This window comes from Hypanus sabinus, chromosome 30 (genome assembly GCF_030144855.1).
Source record: "Hypanus sabinus isolate sHypSab1 chromosome 30, sHypSab1.hap1, whole genome shotgun sequence".
Taxonomy (NCBI): Eukaryota; Metazoa; Chordata; class Chondrichthyes; order Myliobatiformes; family Dasyatidae; genus Hypanus; species Hypanus sabinus.
In genome coordinates, this window is record NC_082735.1 from 18,187,640 (window position 1) to 18,206,157 (window position 18,518).

General features: G+C 44.1%; 1 protein-coding gene across 2 annotated transcripts in view; it reads left to right on the forward strand.

Moving 5' to 3' along the window:
• rspo1 (R-spondin 1) overlaps positions 1 to 18,518 on the forward strand; it is a 176,461-nt gene that overhangs the window by 107,751 nt on the left and 50,192 nt on the right. For both annotated transcript variants that reach the window (XM_059954375.1, XM_059954376.1), the window contains exons 4-5: positions 4,160 to 4,309; positions 6,322 to 6,510. In XM_059954375.1, the coding sequence (XP_059810358.1) occupies positions 4,160 to 4,309; positions 6,322 to 6,510 (339 nt within the window). The remainder of the gene's footprint in view (positions 1 to 4,159; positions 4,310 to 6,321; positions 6,511 to 18,518) is intronic.

Sequence of the window (18,518 nt, forward strand, 5' to 3'; positions counted from 1 at the left end):
TTCATCATGGAAGACATAGTATTGAGGATGAAGAGTGTATGTGTGCGAGTGTGTGCTTTCATAACTATTTATTTTATATACAGTAATGTCATCATATCATTAATAATCTTGTAATATATGATGCCATTAAGTACAAATTTACTTAAATTTTCTCAATTTAATTTTATTTTCATCATTCCCAATTAAGCTCTGACTGGATATTTGTTCAATTTTGGCACAATACAAAGCCGGTTTCTGACATTTATAGATCTACTTAATGGTATAACAAAATTATCAATTATGACTTTGTCCGTGGCCATGTATGTGGTAGCATTAACTACCTTCTTGACTCTCACTAAAGCACTCAACAATTCAGTATTTTATTCAGTTAGAGAGGCAGATGTAAGCACAAGGATAGAGCACTAAGGAATCTGGAACATGGGAGAGGGTCTTACTTTCTTGCCATCAGTTTTCAGAATTATATGTTATGATTGTGAAGCTGATGCATATGGAACAAGAGAAACAATTAATAATCTTAAAATTTTTAGTGGTGTTTTTAGCTTCACCATTTGTCTTGCTTCAACTGCAGTGAACAGGTCAGTGGCATGACTAACACTAATTCAACAAATTCCATAAATTAAGAAATTTTCCACGCTTGACCTCTTCTTCCACAGTGTCTTCCGGTTTAGAAATTAAGAACAGGCTCTTTTCATTCTTTTGAAGTTTTTGCTTGCAGAAGGAATGCTGACACTGGCCTGGATTTTGCAGTCAATGGCTAAGTGATGGTTTTCAAGGATACTTGGTCACAAGAGCTTAGTGATCGTTCTGGAGTAAGGGTTTCTGTTGGCAGTGCTGGTTGTCATGAGTGACTCTGGTATCCAACAACAGTCGTGACACTGAATGGGCTGATCAGTCAGTCACAGTGTAATAGCAAACCAGAAGCAAAAGGGATATTTTAAAAAAAATCTTTCACAAACTACAAAGTAGAAATTGGAATGTAAACATCTTGAAATATTATAAGCAAACCATATAAAAATAATAAATAAAATTTATCATACTTTGAAATATTTATCTGAAGAAATTAAAATCCACATAAATAAAATAAGCCTTTTGGAGCTTGTACACATTTTAAAAATGTAATTCTTCCATAAAAAGCTAATTAACAACTGCAGAAAATATCAAATGTTCATTTTCTCTGCGGCAAAGAAATTTTAATAAATAGGCAAAATTCTCCTCAGTTTAAGATCTGCCACCTTCATCAAGGATGATGCCAGGACATGTCCAGTCCAGTGGTATTTATACTCTCCTCGTCTGTCCCTCCTGATTGGTTAGTCCTTATCTAATCAAATTTCAGCTGTCCCACCTTGTTTCCAATCAACTTCTAATTCTTACTTAGAGTGAGACCTTTGCCTTTGTTAAAAAATTTTCCTCTAATTTTATCTCAATGGTTTTCTTCACTAGGCAGTCACAAAATCCATTGGCTTGGCACAGTAATTCTGTGTCGTTGCAGTAAATCCTATGGCCATTGCGAATGCAATGTTCTGCTACCTCCAATTTCTCCAGGTAACCCAAATGAATAGACCTCCCATGCTCCTTGATGCGGGTTTCCAATATACGTCCCATCCGATTGATAGATGCTGTTCTGCATTCACAGGAAATCCTGCCACCCTGAGTCCCAGGTCATCTTTGACCCACGTAAGCTGTGATTTGACCTTCCTTATAGGTTTGTGGATGGTATTAATCCTGTATTTCTTCAGGATCTTGGCAATCCTTCCAGAAACTGTGGAAATATGGAGAAGACTGGTGGTAGTGACAGGCTCCACCCCGTTGTTAGGTTTCCTGGCTATTAAGGGCCTGATTGATTTCCTTCACCTATGGTTGTCGAACAATTAATCGAAGTAGAAAGAACTACTCTACGTTGGGAGGTGTGATGGGCGTTATCATTGAGGTACAAATCTGCGTGAGTGGGTTTCTGATAGATGCCATGTCCCAGGCTGCCGTCCAGTTTCCATCATATTAGAACATTTAGGAAAAGGAGGCAATCGTTCACCATCATAAATTAATTGTTTGGATGTATGCTGTTCAGATGATAGTGGAACTATTGGTGTGCCTGGAGTCTATGAGGCCACACTACGAAGGTGTCATGGACATAATCTGAAGAAGCATTTGGGTCATAAGGGCAATGAATTCAGTGCCTTCTCCTCAAAGACCTCCATGTAGAAATTAGCAATAGCTGGTGACAAGGGCAATCTCATGGCCCCTATGTCCATCTGTCCATAGCAGTTCCTCTTATAGAGGAAGTACATTGATGTAAGTGTGTATCCAAAAAAGGTCAATGATACCCTTATCAAATCTTAACTGAAGGAGAACCAAGTTGTCCTTAATGGGAACTCTCATGAACAGGGGCACCACATTGAAACTGACCATTATGTCCTCTGGGGTCAGCTAGATGCTGGTTCTTTTTTTTTTAATGAAGTCAGTTGAATTCATGATGTGATGCTCACAGCTCCCAGCAAAGGGAGACAGCCTCCCTTCCTGGACATTTTAATATAACAGAAATCAGATGGTAGCTCCAGATATGGCGTCTATCAGAAACCCACTCACACAGACTTATACCTCAACACTAACAGCCACAATCATACTCCCCAATGTAGAGCAGTTCTTACTACCTTGATTACAGTGTGAAAAGTACTTTGGGCCCTTAGAGTCTCCATGAGGAATTAAGGCGATTACGCATGACATTCCTACAGAATGGCTACAAGCTTCAGGAAATCAATCAGGCTCTTAAAAGGGATGACTGAAAAACTAGGAAAACTAGCAACGGGGAGGAACCTATTGCAACCGTCTATCTTCCCTATGTTTCCATGGTTTCTGGAAGGGTCACTAGGATCCTGATGAAATATCAGATTAATGCTATCCACAAATTCATAAGGAAGCTTAAATCACAACTTATGCAGGTCAAAGGTGACCTGGGACTTAGGACAGCCAGAGTTTACAGGATTCACTGTGAATACAGAGCAGTGTCCATCAGCCAGGTGGAGTGTGTGGTGGAGATCTGCATCGAGGAGCATAAGAGGTGTATCCTTTTGGGTTACCCGGAGAAATTGGAGTTAGCAGAACATTGCATTTACAGTGGCCATAGGATTGACTTTGACAGCACAGAACTACTGTGCTGCTGCTTCAATGGCTTTTGGTACTGCCTGGTAAAGGAAGCCGTTGAAATAAAACTAGAGGAAAAAGAATTTTAACAAAGACAAAATTCTCGCTCTAAGGAAGGACTGGAATGCAATTGTAAGCAAGGTGGTTCAGTGGACACCTGATTGGATGAGGACCAACCAATTAGAAGGGATAGATTACGAGGGTATAAATGCCATTAGAATAGGCATTGCCCCTGATGAAGATGGCCGAGTTTGTCATCGAAACGTCGGTTAAAATTGATACCTGTACCCGGCTGGAAGCCGAGAAGAGTTTATTCGTCATATACGCCAGGAGAGCTCTAGATCCCTTTTCACTTCGGTTTATTTAATTCACAGGGAAGAATGCAAAATGGAGGGGTTCGAAATTACTGATGGCATCTTCAGGGTTTCCACATGCAGCTCGACATGCCTGTGTACCTGACACAACTGTCAAATTCACAGTGTAACGCTCTGTCAAGGGCTGATGAAAGATACTCCCAGATAATCGTTAAAAAGAAAGAGTTCTGTTGTTTTTCAGTCAAGGGATGTGGACATTGCAGACTGAGCCAGCATTTATTTGATGGCCCATCACTGCTTACCCTCGAGAAGGTGGTGGTGAGCAGCCATCTTGACCCATCACAATCTTTTAGATGGGCATAACAATGATGCTGTAAGGGAAGAAGTTCCAGGATTTTAAACTAGCAACATTGATATATATTTCAGAGTCAGAATCGTGTCTGGCTTGAAGGGCCACCTCTAAGTGATGGGGTTCCCGTGCTATTTCTTCCCTTGTCTTTCTAGTTTATAGAGGTTGTCTGCTGAGCGATAGTCAATGAACAGTATCTTGATGTAAGTGTTTGTACTGTCCAGGTGATCTAAGGCCGCATAAAGCTTGTCAAGCCCAGAAAACATAAAGTTACGCTGAATGTTAAAATTGCTTTGGATTGCACCCTTATACGAAGTTCTACTGTCAACTAAGAATGTGCTTGTCATTATCTTTCCAGAATGCAAAATTGAGAACTGTGAGGCCTGCTTTAGCAGAAACTTTTGTACTAAATGTAAAGACAATCTGTACCTGCATCGAGGGAAATGTTATGACAGCTGTCCAGAGGGGTTTGCAGCCATAAATGGCACCATGGAGTGTAGCCATGCTGGTAAGTACTCAACGGATTGACTCTACTTACTAAAAAGCTTCTTATGTTACCACAGAAATACTTAGTCTAGATGTGATGTATAGGCCCAGGTTAAGTAATTTGAGAGGTTGATCAAAGCTTGCTTGTGCAGGCACCTGGAAGTACTGCATTTTCCTACCACCGCAACAGGTCCACAGTGGACGCCATCTCATTGGATCTCCATTTAGCCTTGGACTACTTGGACTACAACAACACCCTTGTCTGGCTTTTGTTTATTGATTACAGTTCGGCTCAGTACTGGCCAACAAATTTCAAAACCTGGGCCTCTTTACCTCACTCTGCAACTGGATCCTTGATTGCCTAATTTGGAGACCATATTCAGTACAAGTCAGAAGTAACACCTCCTCCTTGCTGATATTCAACACAAGTGTATCTCAAGGATTTATCTTTGGCCCTCTGCTCTACTCTCTATAACATCTTGTAGCTTCTTTTGATCCTGTGTCATAGCAATCCCATCCCCCCCCCCCCCCCACCAACCCACCATACCAGATAGTGATACAACCTGTTAGAATGCTCTCCATGGTACATCTGGAGAAATGTTCGAGTGTTTTAGGTAGCAAAACCAATCTCCTCAAACTCCTAATGAAATATAGCTGCTGTCTTGCCTTCTTTATAGCTACATTGATATATTGGGGCCAAGTTAGATCCTCAGAGATATTGACACTCAGGAACTTGAAATTGCTCATTCTCTCCACCTCTGATCCCTCTATGAGGATTGGTTCATGTTCCCTCATTTTCCCCTTTCTGAAGTCCACAATCAGCTCTTAGGACTTACTCTTGCTGAATGCAAGGTTGTTGCTGCGACAACACTCAACTGGCTAGCATACTTTGATTCTTTACACCTTCTCATCTCCATCTGAGATTCTACCAACAATGGTTGTATTATAGCAAGTTTATAGTCGGCATTTGAACAATGCCTAGCCACATAGTCATGGGTATAGAGAGAATAGGGCAGTGGGCAAAGCAGACATTCCTGAGGCGTGTCAGTGTTGATTGTCAGCGAAGAGGATACGTTATTACCAATCTGTAAAGATTATAGTCTCCCAGTTAGGAAGTTGAGGATCCAGTTGCAGAAGGAGGTACAGAGGTTCTGTAGCTTTTTGATCAGGACTGTGGGAATGATGGTGTTAAATGCTGAGCGATAGTCAATGAACAGTATCTTGATGTAAGTGTTTGTACTGTCCAGGTGATCTAAGGCCGCATAAAAAGCCATTGTGATTGCATCTGCTGTAGACCTTTTATGGCGTTAAGCAACTTGCAGTGGGTCCCGATCCTTGCTGAGCAGGAGCTGATTCTAACCAGACTAACCTCCCAAAGCATTTCATCACCATAGGTGCGAGTGCTACTGGTCAATAGTCACTAAGGTAGCTCAGAGTCCTCTTCTTGGGCACTGGTATATCTGTTACCCTTTTGAAGAAACTGAATACTAGAATACCTAGAATACCACTCATTTGAAAACATCTTCAAAAATATTTTCCCAGTTTAATATTCTCAGTCATAGTTTGTGCAATTACATTTTGATACAGTGACTGACAAGTGCTTAGCAGAAGTTAAAAAATGAGTTTGGTGTCTTGAAGATTACAGTTGTGCCTGCTGCTCTACCTTGTTGAGATAAAATCATGTTTCTGAGCTAATTCAACACCGCCTATCACTGATCATTCCCAGTCGCTGTCTACTTGGTCTGTACCTTGAGAACAGCTAAAGATAGAAAGAGAAAATCCATTGGTTGACTCTTAAACTAATCTGAATAAAACTCTTTCATTCCAGACAGACTCAAGTGAGTTTGCAAGCAAACTGAACTACCTGTGCAAAGTCACTTATAAATTTAAAACCCATAGATTAAGCAATGTTCTCAGATATGCTCCTGCAGAACGTTCATGTGGATTTTTGATTCTAATTTTAAACCAGACTTTAAGGAGAAAATTTTGTTTTTTTTTAATGCTTCGTAACATGCATTCCTTAATATTTCACAGCTCCCTGTGAGCTGAGTGAGTGGAGCGCCTGGGGTCCGTGTTCCAAGAGAGAGAAGTTATGTGGATTCAAAAGGGGCACTGAAACGAGGACCAGGCAAGTTCTCCAGAAGCCTGCATCAGAAGATGTGACGTGCCCCCCAGTCAGAGAGAGCAGAAGTTGCACGGTGCAGCGAAAGCCATGCTCAAATGGTAAGTGATGAATATAAACAAATTATCTCAAATGACTCCAACCATGAACCCAACATTTCATCCGACTCGATCTGTTAACGCAGTGGCAACAATTCACGAATGCTAACAGAGGTGATCCATTAAAATCCTTGTTGTGTAAACAACAGCTGATCTGATCTTTGCGGCTGACCACCTGGCCGCTGCAGAAACAATGCCAACAAAGGTTTATTTTAAAAGTCATTTCACAGACAACCTATCACTCAGCTAACACTACCAAACAAAATGCCGGGTGGGGAATGGGAGCAAAGTTTGGAAGGGGGTGTCGTTTGTGATTACAATTCTAGTCAGACCTACCCAAAATTCAAAGGAATGTTTCAGTCATTGGAGCAACACACACAAAATGCTGAAGGAGTCCAGCAGCCAGGCTCGAAATGTGGATTGTACTTTTTTTCCATAGATACTGCCTGGCCTGCTGAGTTCCTCCAGCATTTTATGTGTGTTGTTCAGATTCCCAGCATCAGAAGAATTTCTCTTGTTTGTGATTTCAGTCCTTGTTTTAACTCTTGTGTTAGACTTTATTCTTCATTGATCAATTAACCAACAATAGCTTTTGCCTGTTCGAATCAAGATGATGCCCTTGATTGAAGAAAGCTATTACTTTTTAGCATATGATAATTGTCATCAAATTCAAAGTACTTTTTTATATTAAACAAGTAGTCTAAACTTAAGCAACACAAAGTGTTGGAGGAACTCAGCAAGTCAGGCTGCATCTGTGCAAGTCGGTATTTTGAGCTAAGGCTATTCATGAAGACTGGAAAGAAAGGGGGCAGAAGCCAGAAGGGGAGTGTGGGGAAGGGATGGACTACAAGCTGGCAAGAGATAAGTGAGTTCAGGTGGGCAGGTGCAGGAAGGGTGATGAAATAAGAAGCTGCAAGATTATAGGTGGAAGAGGTAAAAGACTGAAGAAGAAGGAATCTGATAGGAGAGGACAGTGAACCATGGAATATAGCGAAGGAGGAAGGGGCATCAGAAAACGGTGATAAGCAGGTGAAAAGAAGAGAAGGGATAAGAGAGGAACCAGAATGGGAAATGGGAAAAGAGAGAAGGGAAAGGGTGAGAAGTTACTGGAAAACAGAGAAATCAATGTTCGTGCAAGTACCATAAGGCAAAGGAGCAAAATTATGCCATCCGGTCCATTGGGTCTGCTCCACCATTTCATCATGGCTGAACCAGTTTTCCTCTCAACCCTAGTTTCATGCTTTCTCTCCCTATTCATTCATGTCCTGACCAATCAAGAATTGATTCACCTCTGCCATAAGGACTTGGCCCCCCACTGCTGCCTCTGGCAAAGAATCCCACACATTCGCCAGTCTCAGGCTAAAAAAAATCCTCTTCATCACCCTCCTAAAAGGCTGCCCCTCCTTTCTGAGACTGTGTCCTCTGGTCTTAGACTCTCCTGCCATACGAATCATTCTCTCCACATTCACTCTACCAAGAGCTTTTACCATTTGATTGGTTTCAATGAGGTCACTCCTCATTCTTGTGAATTCTGGTGAATACAGGCCCAGAGTGTTCAAATGCTCTTCATACGAGAAGCCATTCAATCTTGAATCATTTCCATGAATCTCCTAACTTTTCCTGAGGAAGCTACTCATATAGAAAATGAGGTGTTACAACTCCCACATAAACTTAGCTTGTTATGAAAAGTAGATTTTCAAGCCCAAAGAAAATGATTTTAACCAATGACATAAAATGCACAGGCACTTCAGGACTGCTGAGCCCTATGTTGTTATTGATCTATCATTATTACTGGTATAGCTGTTAGAGATGACGTACAAGTCACTCATGAATTGAATGGTGTGACAATGGAGAAATGGTGTTCTCCTGTTCCCATGCTTAACATTGTCTGCTTCCAAATATTTGTAAAAAAAAATGTGGTCTTGCCTGCGATCTTCAACTGTGTGGAACTGTTTTGAATTTAATGGAAGAACACTCCAAAACAAAAGTTTGACAAGCCACTCAAGCCTTCTGCAGCCAATGAGAATCTGCTACATTGTTGTGTTGCCCAGTCCAGTGAAGTTCAGGTGAGGATTTGCAGTCATTCTCCCTTACATCTCCTTTTTTTCCCCAAAATTTACATGGCATAATATTTTGCAGTGATCAACTTGGTTCTGGTATCTGTCTCTATCGTGGACTGAGAGTGAGAAGAGGGGAGGGAGAAGGGAATTGTGGTGGAGAAAAGGGGAAGGGAGAGCGAAGCACCAGAGAAACATTCTGTAATGATCTAGAAATAATTGTTTGCAATCAAATGATCTTGCTTGATGTTTCAGGGTTGTGTGGGTCTGCATCCACATCACCTCCCACCCCGACGCTCCCCTCTGCCACCTGGCGCGTACCCCTCCCATGGCATTCCATCCCAAAATCCTTTGCTCTCTCCAGATCTACGAACTTGCTCTCCATTCCACATTGACAAATACAGGAGAGTGCAAAAGTCTTAGGCATTCCAGCTAAGACTTGGCAAAGTACTGTATAGAAATGCCTTTTATATTACTTATGTTTAGAACAAAATTGAATCTATATTTTGCAGTGGAAAATCATGCAATAGGTTTGAAGAAAATAATTTTTTTACGAACGATAAACTTAAGAACATATAGAAAGATGTCACTTTATAATAGAAGGGCATCCCATTAGAGCAGAGATGAGGAGGAATTTCTTTAGCCAGAGGTTGACTGTGGAGGCCAAGTTATTGGGTATGTTAAAGTGGAGGTTGGTAGGTTCTTGATTAGTAATGGTGTCAAAGGTTATGGAACAAAAGCAGAAGAATGGGGTTCAAAGATAATTAATCTAGAGTCTAGGACCAGAGGGCACATTCTCAGAATAGAGAAACATTTATTTAGAACAGAAATGAAGCTTTTTTTTTGCCAGAGGGTGGTGAATCTGTGGAATTCATTGCCACATATCGTTGTGGGGACCAAGTCATTGAGTATATTCAAAGCGGAGGTTGAGAGAATTTTTTCTCCCTCAGTCCCTATGAAGGGTTTGGGCCTGCAACGCCGACTGCTACTCTTCTCCTTAGATGCTGCCTGGCCTGCTGAGTTCCTCCAGCATTTTGTGTGCGCTGCTTGGATTTATAGCATTCGCAGATTTTCATAATATCCCGTGCAGCAGCCCACAGCGCCACTTATTTCTAGACTCTCATTCCCAGTGCACTGCATAAACCACATCACCGCCTCTTGCTATCCTCTCTACCAATATCTCCCTGTACCAACCCATACCATGAAATGCCTTGCTCACTCCTGATACCCTTCCCCTTCTGGGAGCACTTCAGTGTCAAGACATGTATTTGATCTGAACAAAATTGCTTTCTCACTTTCTACATGCCTTTTACTGTGCTGGCCTGATATCCTAGCGACTACAAGAGTAACTTTGACCATCAGAACCTCTGAGTTGGATGGAATAAATGTTAGCTTGAAACCTATTGCTGCAAAGTGGACTCAAAGCCTTTATTTTCTGACAAATCCCTGTTAGTTTACTGGTAATCATCGTATTGTCTGTCATCTTGGTCTTGCATGTGATTCCAGCTTCTTATTTGTGGCTGACTCAAGGTGACCAGAGTGACATATCAATGCCATCTTGCTATCATTGTCCAGATCCCCAAGATCTTAAACCGCTCTTGCTGATCTGGTGGAGATTTAGTTGTTATTATGCATACATGGTGGACTGTGTGGAATTAATCCTCTATCTAATATAATGAAAGTTGCAGATGAAAAATATTTCTCACCAAAAAAAAAATCTTATACTGAATATTCAATGTAATAAGATCCGTAATTCTATAAATTCCAACTCAACATTGCTTTCAATTTCAGTCAGAATTAGGGGCTTTAGGGGAACCAGGAGGTTAAAGGGGAAGTTCAGAATGATTGAGACTTGTCTCTATCTTTTACCTCCCTCCAGCTATAACTTGTATTTTCTTTCTGCTATTTTGTGCAGGGTCAAAAACTCCTTTTTACAGATTTATAAGAGTCAGCAGAGTAGTTGTTTTTGCCAGATTTCCTTGTTGAAAATAGTGAGCACTGTTTCTATGAGGCCAGTGAGAAGGTTTGTTTTGATGAGAGGTCTTTTATTAATAGGTCTCTCAGTCTGCATGCGCTTGTATAATTTTATTATGTATGCAGCAGAACATCAGCCTTGAGACATTAGATTTGCCAAAGCTTTCTTTCATTTATTTTGGCTCCAGTCTGTCAAATACCTTTTTAGAGCCATAACATCCGGAAGAGAGTAACAGTCACCAGTAATAACAGCATAAGCCTTTCTTCCAGAAACAGAATGCTTTGCTGGACAACATAAATATTAGAACAATAACAGCTGATATAATATCACTAAACTGTGTTAAAGACCCAGCTTGTAACTTAAAGCAATGCTAATCTGTTTGTTCGTTATGTACTGTGTCATATGCCATGGACAATCCTGGTTCTTTCCATGACCATGATTGTTCTTGGCAAATTTTTCTACAGAAGTGGATTGCCATTGTCTTCTTCAGGGCAATGTCTTTACAAGATGGATAATCCAAGGCATTATCAATACTTTTCAGAGATTGTCTGTCTAGCATCAATAGTAATTTAGCCGGGATTAGAGACATGCACCAGCTGCTCATATGACCATCCGCTTGGCTTCACGGGACCCTGATCGGGGGTGGGGTGCTAAGCAGGTGTAACTTTGCCAAAGGGTGACCTGCCAGCTGGCGGAGGAAAGGAGTGCTTTACACCTCCTTTGGTAGAGATGTATTTCTAAGCCGCCACCCAAATTTTAATTACTCTATCTAAAAATATCTCAGTTTGTAAGTCTGTATGTAGAACGGAGAAGCTCTATGAATAAGTCTATTTCTGACTCAACTGTATGTGCTATGATGAGGTGAAGTAGTCACATCACTAACCAACCATTTTTATGAGCAATTTTATAGTGATGGTCAGCCTATAGGAGGTTGGACGATAATATTATCACAGAGACATTTGAAGATACGTACAATATGACAACAGGCCCTTCAGCCCAGAGTTTATATCAACCACCAATCACACATTTACACTAATCCTGCATTTTAAAAACAAACTTCCTTCATATTCTCATCAATTCTCCCAGATTTTAGCACAAACCTATACATCAGGCCTACTTTACAGTGGCCAATCAGCCTGCCTGAACCACTTGTCTCGGGGCTATAGGCATCAACCAGAGCATCCTGAAGAAATAATGTAGTCACAGGGAAATTTTAAAAAGTCCACACAGGCAGGGGGCATGTTCAGGACTGACCCCGGGCTTCAGGCACTATGAGGCAGTGACTCTACTCGTGGTGCCAAAGTGTTGTGTTCAGTTGATTATTAGCTGTAATTTTGTGTTTGATTCTGAGTAAATCACCCCTGTACCTGGTAAAGCAATGGCACTGGGGAAAGCCCATTAATGGATTATGGATGAGCAATTAATGAAAACACATGACAAGCTGTTCTGATCAGTTCACTGACCATTTAGGTACAAAATCAGAATCTAAGTTAGGTTTATAATCTTATGTAAGTTTATATATTGTACTTTTGTGGTGAACTACATATACCTGTCTGGGCACGCCCCCTGCTGACTGCTCCTGTGGCTCCTCCCACAGACCCCTGTATAAAGGTGATTGAGGCCTGAGTCCGGCCTCTCAGTCTCCAGGATGTAGTATGGTGGTCAACCACTGCTTGCTCCTTCTTCCAGTCAATAAAAGCCGATATCTCGCCTTTACGTCTCAGAGTGAGTTATTGATGGTGCATCAATTTTATTGACTGGAAGTTTCAAAAAAATGGAAACCGTTTTACGTCCGGAAAGATTGGTTTTGGACCCCCAAGACCCTGAAGCAGCTCTTGCCTTTGAACTCTGGCTTGCATGCTTCCATTCATACTTGGAGGAGGTTAGTGCAACTGAACCCGCTGTTATGCACAGAATTCCCCTCTCGAGGGTCACCCCAAAAGTTTATTCATTTATCGGGGACCTGTCGACCTACGAAGGGGCACTGGATGCCCTCAAAAGACAGTACCTCTGGCCGGTGAACACCTTCTACGCAAGACATCATTTAGCTACCCGACGACAGCGGCCTGGAGAATCGGACGCCGAATTTCTCCGAGCCCTACTGACACTCGTCCGAACTTGTGACTGCAAAACGCTCACGACGGAACAGCATGCAGAGCTGCTAGTACGAGACGCCTTTGTTACAGGAATGAGGTCAGTGTACGTGCGTCAGCGGCTGCTGGAAAATGCCGATCTTACCTTACGCATGGCGATCGAGACAGCGACACGCTGGAGGCTGCGCTGCACAACGCTGACACTGTCCAGTCACGCGATCCCCCACCAGTTCCGTGGACACCTCAGACCTCGCCGCCGCCGGTTCCCATGAGCGAATTCACCATCGCCGCTGCCAGTTGAGTTTCCACAAACTTCCCGAACTCGACCACGGCTGCGGCCAGGCAAAAGCCTGAGCTGTGTTATTTCTCCAGACTCGAAAAGCACCCCCGAAAACACTGTCCAGCCTGAGAAACGACCTGCTCCAGCTGCGGGAAGAAGGGCCATTTCGCCAAGATCTGCAAGTCTAAACTACGAGCAGGGTTGGGCAGCGCTGCGTGTGAGACATAGGGGCCGCCATCTTGCATGCCCGGATGTGGGCGGCCATCTTTGTTGGTGTCAGCATGCTACACCCCCGGCCCGCCGGTGTTTACCGGACACCAAGATGGCTCAACTCTGGCTACTGTAACCCTCGACCAAAGCGCCCCACACCAGCTTGCAAGGCCAATGATGGACATCTTGGTGGAGGGGCACAGGACTAGCTGCCTGTTTGACACAGGCAGCACTGAGAGTTTTATTGACCAGGACACAGTGCAACGCTGCGGACTCGTGACATGGCCGGTAAGTCAGAGGATCACTTTGGCTTCTGGGTCGCGTTCCACAGACATCCGGGTGGGTTGTGTAGTGACATTGGTGGCGCAGGGCACAGAATATCGGGACTTTGCGCTACTGGTCATGCCTCAACTGTGTGCACCTGTGCTTTTGGGGCTGGACTTCCAGAGCCATCTCGAAAGTGTGACAATGGCATATGACGGGCCCCTCCCACCACTCACTGTCAGGAATCCTCAGTTTGGTGGGACTTCGTCATATACCCCGCTACTGACCACACAGACACACACACCAACCCACACATCCCACCCTGCACCATGCTGACAGCTGAGCTACTGACACCACTTGCAGTCTCTCCACCCTCACGGTCCCTCCCCCACTGCTGTTCGCCAACCTGACCCCCAACTGTAAACCTGTGGCAACTAAAAGCAGGAGGTACAGCGCGGGGGACAGGGCCTTCATTCAGTCAGAGGTGTAGCGGCTGCTCGGGGAGGGGATCATTGAGCCAAGCACAAGCCCTTGGAGGTCCCAGGTGGTTGTTGGTTGGACTGGGCAGAAAAATAGGATGGTCGTGGACTATAGTCAAACCATCAATAGGTTCACGCAGCTTGACGCGTACCCCCTACCCCGCATCGCGGATATGGTCAACCAGATAGCTCAGTACAAGGTGTACTCAACAATAGATCTGAAATTCGCTTATCACCAGCTCCCCATCCGCCCAGAGGACCGCCCCTACACCGCCTTCGAGGAGGGCGGCAGGCTCTATCACTTCCTGCGCATCCCATTTGGTGTCACAAATGGTGTCTTGGTTTTCCAGAGGGAAATGGACCGGTTGGTGGACCAGTACCAACTGAAGGCCACATTTCCCTATCTGGATAACATCACCATCTGTGGTCACGACTGGCTGGATCACAACGCCAACCTCCAACGATTTTTCCAAGTGGCCGAAGCTCTGATCCTTACTTATAACTGGGGCAAGTGTGTGTTTGGAACCATCTGACTCGCTATCCTTGGGTATGTCATGGAAAACGGGGTCATTGGCCCTGATCCCGACCGTATGTGCCCCCTGTTAGAATTCCCTCTTCCACCACTCTCAAAGCCCTCAGACGGTGCCTGGGTTTTTTTTCCTATTACACCCAATGGGTCCCCCATTACGCAAACAAGGCCCGCCCCCTGGTCAAGTCTACCACTTTTCTCCTCTCTGCTGAGGCCTGCGCGGCCTTCAGCTGCATTAAAGGCGACATTGCCAAAGCAACGATGCATGTGGTGAACGAGACCATTCCCTTCCAAGTAGAGAGTGACACCTCCAATTTCGCGCTTGCTGCTACCCTCAATCAGGAAGGCAGGCCAGTAGCATTCTTTTCTCGTACCCTTCAAGGCTCTGAAATTTGGCACTCCGCAGTGGAGAAAGAAGCCCAGGCCATAGGCTATTAGGCACTGGAGGCACTATCTCGCCGGCAAAAGTTTCACCTTGCTGACCGACCAGCACGCAGTTGCATTCATGTTCAGCAACCAACAGCGGGGCAAAATCAAAAATGATATAATTTTGCGGTGGAGAATAGAACTCTCCACCTACAACTTTGACATCCTGTACCGACCTGGCCTACTCAATGAGCCCCCTGATGCCCTATCCCAGGGAACGTGTGCTAGCGCACAGCTCGACCAGCTATACGCCCTTCATGCACATCTTTGCCATCTGGGGGTCACCCGATTTTACCATTTTGTGAAAGCCCGGAACCTGCTGTACTCCCTGGAGGACATCAGGACGATGACCAGAGACTGCCAAATCTGCGCTGAGTGAAAACCGCACTTCTACCATCCTGAAACGGCGCAACTTGTCAAGGCCACCCGCCCTTTTGAGCGACTGAGTGTTGACTTTAAGGGCCCCCTTCCCTCCACCAACCGCAATGTCTATTTTCTCAATATTATCGACAAATACTCGCGGTTCCCCTTTGCCATTCCCTGCCCCAACACCACTACCACGTCCGTCATAAAAGCCCTGCACCAGCTCTTCACTCTGTTCGGATATCCCTGCCATAACCACAGTGATAGAGGGTCCTCCTTTATGAGTGACAAGCTGCGCTGGTACCTGCTAGCTAGGGGCATTGCTACTAGTCGGACCACGAGTTATAATTCCCGGGGAAATGGACAGGTGGAGAGGGAGAATGCCACAGTGTGGAAGGCCACACTTTTAGCCCTTAAATCAAAAGGGTTGACAGTCTCTCGATGGCAGGAGGTCCTCCCTGAGGCACTCCACTCTATCTGCTCCCTGTTATGTATGTCCACCAATGCCACCCCTCATGAGCATCTATTCTCTTTTCCCAGGAAGTCTGCCACTGGGACCACCCTACCAGCTTGGCTGATGTCCCCAGGGCCAGTGCTGCTCTGGAAACATGTGAGGAGTAATAAATACTCCCCAATGGTCGAGAGGGTTCACCTCCTACATGCGAACCCCCAGTATGCCTATGTGGTCTTACCTGATGGGCGGGAGGACACGGTCTCCGTCCGTGATCTGGCGCCCGCAGGAGCAGCAGACGACTACCCCGAACACTCCCTGGTAACTATGAACCCTGTACCCGAGGTGACACCGTGCACACCAAGCCCTACATAGACTCCTCACGACACTCATATACCGGGCGTTTCGTATGCGTATATACCAAGCGCCTCGCACACGCGTGAGGGATCACTGATGCCTAGTGGGCTGACACCTCCAGTTAGGCCGGGACCAGCACAACCTCCGTCTCCGGTGCAAGCACCACCGGCACCTGTGCAATCACAGCTGGTGCTACGTAGATCGCAGCGACAGATTCGACCACCTGATAGACTTAACCTGTAAGAAACTTCGCCACATGGGGACTCTTTTTAAAACAAAGGGGAGGGGGTGAATGTAGTGAACTACATATACCTGTCTGGACATGCCCCCTGCTGACTGCTCCTGTGGCTCCTCCCACAGGCCCCTGTATAAAGGCGATTGAGGCCTGAGCCCGGCCTCTCTGTCTCCAGGATGTAGTATGGTGGTCAACCACTGCTTGTTCCTTCTTCCAGTCAATAAAAGCCGATATCTCGCCTTTACGTCTCAGAGAGATTTATTGATGGTGCATCAACTATACAGCTGTCACAAAAAAAAAAGAAATTTCATGATATATGTGATTGATGATAAACCTGATTCTCTTATGGCTCTTTATTGTGGTTTGAGAGTGGGAAGTGGGCAGGGAGAGGGGTATCATGGTTGGGAAATGGGAAAGGGAGAGGGGAGGGTGCATGAAGCAAAAGTGAGACATTCTGTAATGATCAATAAGCCAATAGTTTGGAATCAAAGGACCTTACTTGGTATCTCAGGGCTAGGTGTGTCTGCACCTGTGCCAGCAAACCCCCTCCCTGCCCTTGGCACCCCTTCTTTGTAATCTGTCCTACATACCTCCCGCAGTGCTCCACCTCATCATTGTCAACATCCTTTGGTCCTGTCATACTTACAAACTCGCTCTCTGCCCCGTGCTGACAAATACGGTACTGTGGATAAGTCTTAGGCTCCCCACCTATATATATGTGCCCAGGACTTTTGCACAGTACTGTAGACCATCAAAATGTTTTTTAGCGGCAGCAGTACAGTGCAATACAAAAAAAAATTAGATGAAATTATAAGAAGAAATATGCAAAAAACATGTTTTAAAATCAGTGCAAAACGAAAAGAGAGGTTGTATTCATGGGTTCGTGGGTGTGATGGTTCGACAGAAATCTGGTCAGATAGTCTATGGGTTTAAGAAAATGATTGCAATACTGACTTCCAGAGTTGCTGCACTTACTGTGATGTGCATATCCTTTGCACTGATAAGTGTCTTTGGTGAGCGTTAGTTAATGTTATTCCTTACAGCTTTATGTTCTGATATTTACTGAGGACTGTGGAGTGAGTTAAGGAGGAACATGGAGCAGGAGAATAGTTAAGTAGGAAAGCCATACATAATGTTTCCTATATAAAGGCCAGCCAGATATTTACTGGGCAGATGGCAAGTAGTTCATGTCAGAGAATTATCTGGAGGTCAGTGTATTGAGCTTGGAACAAACACAGTTCCTCTTCCCAATTCACTAACGGCTTAAAAGACAGTGGATTCTGCCTCTCTACCTGCTTTTACCTGATGGGACATTCACTCTGTTTGAGATTAAAAAATAAAAATGCAGTTACAACAAATAAAGTTAAAGAATTGTAGAAACATTACAGCACAGAAAATGATTATTCAGCCCTCTCATCCACGGCAACTATGCTAATTCCATGTGTCTGCTTTAGGTCTGTATTCCTTTACTCCTTTCCTATCAGCGTACATGAACAAATGTCATTTAAACATTATAACTGCATCTTCTCTGACAGCTGATTACAGACATTCATCATCTTCTCTGTGAAAATTTACCACTTAGAGTTCCTTCACATGGCATGGTAGCACAGTAGTTAGTGCAATGCTCTGCAGCGCCAACTGTAAGATCAGGGTTTGATTCCCACTCCTGTCCATAAGGAGCTTGTATGTCCTTCCCATGACCGCATGGGTTTTCTTCAGTTTTCTGGTTTCCTCCCACATTGCAAAGATGTATAGTGAGGGTTAGTGAGTTGTGGGCATGCTATATTGGCGGCAGAAGTGTGGTGACACTTGCACAAGCACGATCCTCGCTGTTTGATTGTCGCAAATAACACATTTCACTCTGTGTTTCAATGTACTTGTGACAAATAAAACTATGTCCTAATTTTACCTTTAAATTTCTCCCCTCTCACCTGAAACCAGTGGTCTTTAGTTCTAGACTCCGCAAACTGGCAAAATAAATATTGACTATCTACTCAATCAATGACCCTCATAATTTCATAAACTTCTAAAAGGTCAATCCTCAGCCCATAAATTGAAGAGAGAATAAGCCCAGCCTTCCTGTCCTCTCCTTATGACTTCCACTCTCCATTCCAGATAATATCCTGGTCAATATCCTCTGCAAACTCACCAATGCTACCACATCCTTCCTGGTAACCAGAAATATGCACGATACTCAGGTCAGGTCTAACCAATGTTTTGCTTATCTGCAATATGTTGTCCCAACTCTCATTATCAATGTCATAGCCTATGAAGCTGAGCATACCAACTACC